General features: G+C 42.8%; 1 protein-coding gene across 1 annotated transcript in view; it reads right to left on the bottom strand.

Annotated features, from left to right (window-relative positions):
- Window positions 1–983: 983 nt before the first annotated feature.
- Window positions 984–10,938, bottom strand: part of LOC121187091 (melatonin receptor type 1B-B-like) — a 53,922-nt gene continuing 43,967 nt past the window's right edge. The window contains exons 2-3 of the mRNA XM_041046194.1: window positions 2,280–2,398; window positions 984–1,733 (exon numbers count right to left, since the gene is read on the bottom strand). Of these exons, the coding sequence (XP_040902128.1) occupies window positions 984–1,733; window positions 2,280–2,398 (869 nt within the window). The remainder of the gene's footprint in view (window positions 1,734–2,279; window positions 2,399–10,938) is intronic.

The raw sequence follows: 10,938 nt of genomic DNA, 5'->3' as shown, positions 1-10,938 counted from the left end.
CATCATCTTTTGCATCCATTTGTAACTTCCAATCAGAGACACACAACAGTAAATTCAAAGGAACACATTTCTCCATTGGACATTGCTCTTTTAAAAAGGAATTGGCGCAAACAGTTTCTAATATGTCCTCAAGGGGGTGTTTCCAATTCTGCATCTTTGTTGCTGGATTTACCAATTTTTCAAAAAAGCATGTGGTGACAAACATAGCTTTTGCTCTAGATCTAGGTCTGTTTAGACAATAAAGTTTCCATAGAAGAGAGTCTCGAGTATTTCCCCACAAGCTCAAAGTCAGGCTTTCCCTCTGAAGACAAACTTCTCCATGCATCTCATTCAACTGACCACAGCAGCTGACCTATGTGAGAATGAGCCTTTAACTTTCTTTCTGAGTGATCATCAAGTAAATATAGCTGAAATCACAGCACAGCGTTGAGGCCAATATTGTGTGTGGTGATTTTAGCAGAGCAGCAGCTAGGTTAGTTAGAAGTTCAACTTTAGATTGGATATTCAACTCTGATTTTTCTTTCTTTCTGCAGCATACTATTGCTAATGTGTGTTTTGTCTCCATTTTTTTCTTCAGTTTCTGAATGGAAACTTATTCTGAGCCGTGCTTTCCATTTGTAGTGTTTTACTGGAAACTAAGCTGAGCGGGCTTTAGGTATGGAAACATAAAATCCCGGTGAAAATCAGTTTAAGCTCATCCACTATTTAAAAAAAAATGTGTCATCTTCAGATAAAATCAGTAGAAACCAAAACTGATGAGCCTTAGGTTTTATGAATGGCACTCTTCAAAGAATGGAGAACACAGCTCTTGCAGTCCTAAAGAGAAAACCCTTTTTTTCATTTTAATCTCACTCACTGTTGGTCACTCTATCTGTATTTCCAGAGTTCATTGCTTTGGCGCAGAAGAGATTAAAGTTTGATTGATGGCACTGCACAAGTGAACACAAGAGGAGGAACAAGGAGATAAAGAGAAGGAAACAATGTCACAGAGTTTCTCCTTTCACTTGCTCGTTGTTATTGAGTCCTGGTGAGGGTTTACTCTTCATGCCCTCTGTTCCCCCCCTCGACGTCTCTTGGAAGAACAGGTGTGGCATCCACACTGACATGATGATCCGCTTATACTCCCTGCGGAAGTTCTGGTTCAGCAGGCCATAGATGATGGCATTAAGGCAACTGTTGAAGTAAGCCATGAAGTAGCTGACCACAAAGAGCCACTCTGGGATGCGAGGCACCACTGCTTCAGGGTTGACAGCAACAGCGAGCCCAATGAAGTTAAGAGGTGCCCAACAAATTGCAAATAGAACGAACACCACAAACATGGTGATAAAGTTTCTCAGGTCACTGGGCTTAATGCGAGGGCGGACCTCTGACTTCACCTTCCGTCTCACTTGGATGACCAGGATCCAGATACGCAGGTAGCAGAAGGTGACCACAGCAATGGGCACGAAAAAATGGATGACCACCACTGTGATGGTGTAGGACGTGCTGACTGTCTGTGCAAATGTGCATGAGTAGATGCGTGGGTCGTACTGCAGTGAGCCAACAAAGAGGTTGGGTACGATGGCTACTACGGTGAGCAGCCAGATAAGTGCCACCAGCAGCAGAGTGTTGCGATAGCTGTACAGCTTGTCATAGCTGAAGCTGTGGCAGATATAACAGTAACGGTTGATGGCAATGCCTGTTATGTTGAAGATGGAGCCAATGACACTCAAGCCCATCAAGAAGCCACTCACCTGAGACAGATAGAGAGAGAGAGATGACAGCTCAGTGTTGCAATAAATTACATCACAAAACAATGACTGCAGTCGTGTTGCCAATGTATTAGAGAGATCTCTCATTTACAAAAGTGTTCAGACTCTCTGTTGTGGTGTTCCAAATTGCAGTCAGGTGTGTCCTCTACAATTTAATTATCCTTGAGTTGAGTCTAGTTGTTGAACTCTCAATCTGTTAACCTGACGCTGACACTGACCATATTGTGCTTTAAATGTTATTATTTCTGACTATTCTGTTCTCACCACATTGATTGAACCCTCCTCTGTCGCTCTTCCTGAGGTTTCTCCCTGTTTAACCCTATTAAAGGGTTTTGTTGGGAGTTTCCGAATTGAGGGTGAAAGAGCAGTGCTGTACAGATTGTGAAGAGCTTTGAAGCAAACTAGTGACTTGTGACTTATGAGTCAGTTGAGCTGACTTGACTTGAGCTGAGCTGCAGAAATAGGATCAAGGTTGTAAGAAAAATCCTTTAAAACCAAGTCAGCTTTAGATAGACAGTCATAGCTCACCTTGCACTGTGTCTCACCTAGTGACCAACCATCATGGAAGATGGCATACAACACCAGAGGGTATGGGTAGAATGCAACCACCAAGTCAGCAAAGGCCAGGCTCACCACAAAAACATTTCCTGTGAAGGACAGGAGAGGAAACAGAGTCACGTGAAGGTGTGATTGAAACTGGAACAACCTTGAATGGAACAGCAGCAGGTCCATGTATATGCATGGCCACACCTCAGCCACAGCAGTGTCACCTAATCAATCACACCAACACAGGCAGATGGAAAGAACACAATGATCTCATAACTGTAATGTATGCACACATTCATTTACTTTCATTTCATTCTTAGACTAATGTGATCCAGTCTAAGCTGATTAAAACCTCTGCTGTCTAGCTATTTTTCATTATGTACCCACAACATGGCACTGTTACAGCTTCCAGTGCTGCTGAAAGAAAAAGCTCGGTCTGTGCACTTGTAAACATTCGTATAAATTTCTCATGTAAATTCCAGTGTTGAAATAAAGTTTAGTAGAGCTGTAGAGAGCAAAAAATGTTAAGATATACAAACTGAAGATGAGTATGAACAAAACAGAGACAGAGAGAAAGACAGAGAGAGCGTATGTGTACTAGTATCGACAATCTAGTTAGCTAGGTGAACATAGTTGTGTCTCCATCAAGTGTTTTTAACATTTGATCTGTATCTGATTAACATGACACTTGATCATGGACCTTTGCATTTACACTTGGCATTAGTAAGTGTTTTATTCATCTTGACGTGAGTCTTGGCAGAGTTGTCAACCAGTATGTTATTTTTCCGTTGTAGAGGAAGGCCTCATCTGTGTCTTTTTGACGAGCAGCTCAAGACAGCTGGAAACAGGTAGAGACAGAGTTGTGTCGGTAACATTTCAACTCCATGGGTGGACCTTTGTCATGAACATGACCAAATTGTACAAATGTCATTTACAAGGGAATTCAAGGAGAATCAGTTCAAGAGTTTACACTATTTAACTAAGGCTCTGTTCAGACCTGGCATTAACATGCGATCACAACTGGACAGCTCTAAGAACGTCATTTCACACCTGGCCTCAAAATAAGTCTCCACCTGCGTCTCCAGTGAAACTTGTGATGGATCTCAAATGCGTCCTCAATCCATCTTGGGTGCATTCACACCTGTACGGAGAGCTGTCCACTTGTGATTGGATCACCTGAGATTCATGTTCATACCAGGTCTAAACAGGGACTAAGAGTCAGGATAGAGTCATGAACCCAGAGGAACAGATAAAAGTTAGATGTTTCACACTCAGGGATGCAAGCAAACTAACATAAAACTCAGGTCTCATGATGTGAAAAGCCTTCCATACCACGTTTCCCCTTTCAGTCTCTGAGTTAGTACAACTACACTGTAAACCTTATAGAACTTGCTCCAGCAGTACTGTACTTGATTATTGTCACGCTAACATTGAATGTGAAAAATAAAAAAACAAATTTACAACTAACAATCACAGAAGATAACAGCAGGGTTAACAAACAGTGTTTACAGAACATGAAAACTATAAATGGCTGCTCATTTAAAGTATCAAACAGTTCAGTGGAGAGACTGATGCACACACGCCTCCAAACCAGCAACACACACTTACACAACACCATTAAAAATCAGTCCTCAGCACCCAGTAACCCAACAGTTTCTCCCTTATGTGGTCATTGGGTTGTGGGTGACTGTTCACTGACACTGAAAGAGGACAACCACCAATCCCTTTAACAGCCCTGTACACACATCCAGTTAAACCTACTGGTTCCATTTTAACTGTCACTCTAAAATGTAAGGAGCATTATTCCAAAAGGGATGACCTGTGCAGTCTTTTGTTCTTGGTCCAAACCTTCTTCCTTAGATGAATGGTGATGAAAAAGATCAGCCCTAAACTAACTTTTTGCTGAAGTGTCTGCAGCTGTGAACAGGAGGGACCTGAAATGGTTTCTGGTAAATGTAAATTTACCATCTGTTAGTAAATGAAGGAAAGTTTGTGTACTGTACTCTGCTGCAGCCTCTTAATACAGCCAGCTCCCAGCTCAGCCCTTCAGCCTGTTTTAAGCTCTCGTTGGACTGTGCAATAGCTGGACTCCTCCAGTGATTTATAAGGACTGCAGAGGTCATCTGGGTTCTTTATCCTGCATGAACCTGCCACTGTAAAATATTAGCCAAACGTAAACTTCCATATTCCACCAAACCAAGAGGTCATCTCGGATAATTGTTGACAGAGATCTGTTTTAAGAATCATGAGTAACATTTAATCATATATTGTGTAATACCTCCAGTGTTTCTCACACAGTCTCTTTGAGCCTATTCTCCCACCAAAAACCACCCCATAAGTTGTTTGTGCAGCAGCTTACTCCGAACCATAGTTGTGTTTTATTGTTAAGCGTGCGGGACAGCATCAGTCTTTTCAGAGAAATTCCCAAAGCAACATGTTTACGCTCGAGTGTAACTAAACCTCACCTTTACTACAGCATTGCTGCTAGACAACAATATGGTCACATTAATAAGTAGATTTAGTTATTCTGATTACAAAGAGATTTTGAGATTAGCATTCATGGTACAGCTGTTGTGTTGGATTGCATCAGATTACACAGGTTGTCAGTGAGTGTGTTGTTCCACAGTCTGGATCAGGATCTGGATCATCAATGAGAAAGGCTCAGTCCACTTCAAACTTTGATTGGGAATGTGGTGAGGAGTGGGGGATTTTCAGCAGGGGAATCTTGGTGTCTCTTCTTGGCACCAGTGAGGAGCCTTTGCACTGAATTTTGAACAAACTGCAAGCATGAAAGAGACAACAGACAACAGAGCTGACAAGCAAGACCTGGAGAGATAAAAGCCTGCAAGATGGCAGATCAGGCTGAGCGCACTGTTGTTGCAGCGCAGTGAATCATCAGTCAAAGAAACCTACAAGTAACACTCACAATAGTGTTTAGCATTTTGGCTGCACACTCTGAAGACTCATCTGGTTACTCAGCATAAAGATGCATCATGTTTCAGTCGTCTCCTGAGATCATTTCTGGGCTTTGCTCCATCAATTTGAGTGGAAAAGATTTAAACCCAATTGGGATTTATTTCTCTGGGGAGGGTTGGGTGATTTTAATATTCAGTGCACTGATTAGTGAAATGTAACCTGTTCAGAGCAGGCATGTGTATGTTTTTTTTTCACTCTAACCTTTTTACATTTCCAAATACCCACTGTGTTTTGCTGAGCCTAATATCCTTCCTATAATTATATTCCCATCTGGAAGGACATATTGCTTTTTAAAGTATATGCGATTTTGCATCTTAGTTTTATCAGCTCAGTATGAGCTCTGAGCATGGCTGTATTTGGCATGCAAGCAGACATGAGAAATGGAGCTGGCATACCTGAAAAAAATATCATTCAGCTTGGAATAGCTGACAGTCTTTGGAAATACTTTTGTTTGCTTTCCTTCACTCAAACTCATTTGTCCATTACTGAGTGCTTAAATTTTTTTGAGGCAATCACACTATATAACTAACTGTCATGTTGCTGTCATGGTCCAGCTGCAGAGACTATCTGCTGCCTTTTCAGCATATATTTCGAGGCACCGCTTCTAAAATCCCACGGTCTGTAACCTTTTCAGCCTGCTATTCTCCTCCCTCTCTTCCCACAGGTGACCTCTGTTCATAATTCAGCAGCGATGCTACATGTTCTCCCTGAACATGAAATGCAACTGAATATAGCAAAGTGTTGAGGGAAAGCAGGGGTAGTCTCTCATCTCTAATCTGACTCAGGAGTCTGACCCAAGATATTTCTCACATACAGCAAAGACAGAGAGGAGAAACTGATGCAGGAGAAATGTTGGCAGGAATTAGAGCTTAAAAACATCAGAAACAAGGCTTATATAACGCAGACAGGCAGGATCAAACAGCCTCAGAGGGTCACAACAGGTCACTTCAGTTGGCCGGAGAAAGACATTTTTTATTCCGGTGGCAGAAATACAGCATAGGTACCAATACTGCTCCACATTTCCTTTTTTCTATTTGAGCTTCCTCTGGTGAACTCTGCCATCCCACAACCAATTCAGGAGAGGCTGCAGAGGATCTCTTCTCTGCTGTGAGCAGTGGAAGGGAAGGTTCCTTCACACATTCTCTTCTACGTGATTCAGAGTTGTTGAAATGCTTAAAAACACACTGGGTTGAGGTGTGCTGCAGCAGTGCTGTCTCAATGGCGATGTTCCCTTCACCCTTCAGATGCTCCCCTGAAATACAACATGGCAGATAAACCTGCCAGACCTTGCTGACAAAGCCACTGAGGTAACCATGCGGAATCAGCATAGGAAGTGCAACACTATCACATATTAATGTGACAATGCTTTCTGCTTGAAAACAGACATGAGATTTTAGCCCTGTGTTCATCATACACGTCAGAGTAGGACGAATATGTCATTTTTCGATGACATATTTTTGTTCATGCTTTTATTCTAAGAATGAAAGCATTTGTCAGCCTGTGAAATGACAACTATCAGTTGATATTTGGAGCTCCTGAGCTGTTCTGACCTGTTAGGGACTGTAGGAGTTACAGGACAGTGAGAGACATTCTCTTGCAGGAGAATTGGAAATGCAGTGCATGACCCTGAGCTAATTCAAAGCAGGAATGACACAGCCTCAGGTAAGACACACAACTACAAAGGATGATCTGTGAGAGTGGACTCCAACTTTTATTTGAACACAGCCACATTACCCTGGATGCCACATGCTTGACTGAGATTAAAGATATTCTTAAAAACTGTGGATGATGAAAGCTGTTTCCAGGCTTTATACCAGATCCAATAACAACTGAAATGAATGTTAGGTTCTTGCGTTTATATATTTGTTTAAAATTACAGTGAGGCTATAATGTTTATGCTTTTATTGTAACAGTGTGTTCTGTTCCATGCCCGAAAACACAACAGGTATTTTTCCCCCAAACAAGTGTTCATCAGTTAACAAGGGGTGAAGCTGAAAGGGAACTTGGGCAGTGAAAGAGAAGCTTTTAAGTTTTCTATGGAGAGGTGTTCAACTGCTGCAGAGGGTTTATCAGGGTATTTCAGAAATGAATTGGCCTGATTGGTCTCTAAGTCCATTTTCCTAGTGTTGTAATATTTTTTTTTTAAACCATGGCTTGTTGTTTAAAAAAAACACACACACACACATAAAAAACAGTGCTGTTTCCCTAACTCTTCGAACTTAAAATATCATCAAAATGTCAACACTTAGATTGAAATTTTTACTGTGTCTCAGAGTAAGGTAAAACAACATGCCATGCTCTCTCACAGGAATAATCCCTCTCCATAAAGAGCTGTCAGGCACACACTGAGTTAAGAGAGGTTTTAGTCCTGCTTTAACTTTCAGTGTGGTTCCTAAGGGATTCAGAGATGCTTGGTAAATACAGACCCTCAACTAGACTATCCCAAAAAAGGCAAGGAAGGCAAGAATAGAGGAATAGAGAAGGGCAGCAAGTAGAAATGCTGGCTTCATTATGTGATTGTGGAGTGCAGGCAGTGTCAACAGGAGAGATTTTATTACATTGCACTGCAACACTACACACACTGACAGAAAGCAGATATGATAATGATAGAGACTGTGGTGCAGTCACAGTCCAGTGGGTCAATCTGAATTGTAGAGGACGAGTCCATGTGATTCAGCAGAATGACCATGTGCAGCAAGGCATGGCTCAAAATGCTGCCAACTGCCAGGATGTGAGTCTTAGAGCACGGCCCAGTTTGGAACATAGTTTTGACCTCTTCCTTAGCCATGACCCCCTCTCAGAGCATCTTGAGAACCTCTTGAAAACCTTGAGAATCTTGTGTTCTTTGAGTATGTAGCAGGATGAGGTATGTCATCTTTCATCTCCCAGTGCGAGTTTGCTTTGTTTTGTTCACCTCGGTCCTCATTAGCCTATCGCCACATGAGGGCACTCTATAAAAGGGTGCTGTGGCCATCTTGACCCTCTCTTGCTCCTGGCTCGGAGGCCCACTTCCTGGTTGCCCGCTTCCTTGCCGAGCGTGGCTCGTGGGTTCATACCCAGTGCTGCAAATTAGCTGCAGGTTGCTGCTAGCCTCCACTGTTGCCGAGTGGACACGCGCTCACTCCTCTCTTCCTCAGGTGATCACACGTAGCCTGATCGGTATGTACGTCTCAGTGCGTTTGATGCAATTAACCTGCTTGTGCCAAACAAACAAACAAAAAAAAAGAAAAATACGGGCGGGGGGGGGGGGGGGGGGGGGCGGTAAGGTGCACAGTTCAAGAAAGTATGGATCATTGCACATTAATGAATATTGCACAATATACAGATATACAGATATTGCACAGTGAGTGGATAGAAGGAACACCAGGATGCCAACTTCAGGACCTCTTCTCTGTAGGCTGCTTCATCTCCCTTTGAGATGAGTCCGACCACTGTAGTGTCATCAGCAAACTTGACAATGAGGTTGATGTTGTGGGCCGGACTGCAGTCGTGGGTGTAGAGGCAGTACAGAAGGGGGCTCAGCACACAGCCCTGTGGAGAGCTGGTGCTCAGCGTGCGAATGGAGAAGAGGTGGGGGCCGAGTCTCACAGTCTGGGGTCGGTTGGCTTATTAAATATTCTGTTTAACCAGGGTCTGTGCTGGTTTATTTATTGTTTTTTTCTTTTTCTTTCTTTTCTTGTTTAATTTTTTGACATTCCATTATTCAATTAGCCTTGGTATTCAGTTGGATTTTGTTTTTTTGTTTCCTGACTGTTTGTTTCTTTTACCTGTGACAACAATTTTATGTTTTGTTATGTTTAGTTATTGATATTCTTATCTCATCTCATCTCTCGCTCACCACAAGTACATTCTGCCACCAGAACTTAAAACTGGTCTGCTGGGTATTGTCATAAGTGATGAGTCTGTGCTGTCAGTGTAGTTATCTTAATGACTAAAGTACATTTCCTATCTCCCCCCAGACTTTGATTCTAACCAGTTTGCTTACCGGGCAAACAGATCCACTGAGGACGCCATAGCTGTAGCTCTTCACTCTGCACTGAACCACCTAGAGCAGCAGCAGAGCTACGTCCGGATGCTCTTTGTGGATTATAGTTCTGCATTTAACACAATAATCCCGGACAGATTATGCACAAAACTGGACACTGTTGGCCTCCCCCCTTTCACATGTGCCTGGATAAAGGACTTTCTAACAGACCGACCCCAGACTGTGAAACTAGGTCCTCACCTCTCCTCCACCCGCACGATGAGCATCGGCTCCCCACAGGGCTGTGTGCTGAGCCCTCTCCTCTACTGCCTCTACACCCATGACTGCAGGCCGGCCCACAATGACAATCTTATCGTCAAGTTCGCTGACGATACTACAGTGGTCGGACTCATCTCCAGGGGTGATGAGGCTGCCTACAGGGAGGAGATCCTGAAGCTGGCTGCTTGGTGTACTGAGAACAACCTCGCTCTCAACACCAAGAAAACCAGGGAGATCATTATCGACTTCAGGAGGCACCGCACAGACCCAGCCCCCCTCTACATCAACGGCGAGTGTGTGGAGAGGGTCCACACCATCAGGTTTCTTGGCGTCATCATCTCGGCCGACATCTCCTGGTCAGAGAACATCACGTCAATCACAAAGAAGGCTCAGCAGCGGCTACACTTTCTGAGAGTCCTCAGGAAGCACAAGCTAAACTCCAATCTGCTGCTGACCTTCTACCACTCATCCATTGAGAGCCTGCTGACATACTGCATCACCGTATGGTACGGCAGCTGCACTGCAGCAGACAGGGAGAGGCTACAGAGGGTCGTGAAAACAGCACAGAAGATCATTGGCTGCCCTCTCCCCTCCCTGTTGGACATCTACAACACCCGCTGCCTCAGCAGAGCCACAAACATTATCAAGGACAGCTCCCACTCTGGCTCTGACCTGTTTGACCTGCTACCCTCTGGGAGGCGCTACAGGTGTATCAAGACAAAAACCAATAGACTCAAAAATAGCTTCTTCCCAAAAGCTATAACTGCCCTAAACTCCAGTGGGAAGTTTCTGAAATACTCCGGCCACTAAGGACTCATGTGCAATACTTTCTGTTAACTATCGCAACATGTGCAATTGACACTGAATGTAATACCAAAATGTGCAATACCGAATGCGACACTAATGTGCAATATACATATATATATATATATAGTATACATACGTATCACACCATACTTAAATACATAAACAATACATGTGCACATCTATTTATTTTGTAAATATTTTAGTTTATATTTTATTTTATACTTCAGATCTTTTATTATCTTATTTTACACTGCTTTTGCACTGATACTGGTGGTGGCTTAATCTTGTTGTACTTACGTATAATGACAATAAAGGCATTCTATTCTATCTATTCTATTCTAACTACACTGTTTTCATTCTGTCATATTGTTGGGATGATATCATAGGTGTAGTACTGCTGAAGAGCACTGGAACGCTTTGCCATGTTTTTTACCCCAAGAGAGAAAAGAGAATATTCACAGTTTGTATAATCCAGTTGAAATTCATCAACATCAAGCAAAGGTCAAAGTTGTGACAATGTTGTCATATTGACAGTGTATTGATTTATTCACAACAATCAGCTCTGAGTATTATGCAAGAAAATATTCCGGAATTTGACATAATTTGTCAAGTTGT

This window comes from Toxotes jaculatrix, chromosome 9 (genome assembly GCF_017976425.1).
Source record: "Toxotes jaculatrix isolate fToxJac2 chromosome 9, fToxJac2.pri, whole genome shotgun sequence".
Classification (NCBI taxonomy): domain Eukaryota; kingdom Metazoa; phylum Chordata; class Actinopteri; family Toxotidae; genus Toxotes; species Toxotes jaculatrix.
The sequence above is the reverse complement of the archived record's forward strand: the minus strand, read 5'-3'. Positions and strand labels throughout refer to the sequence as shown.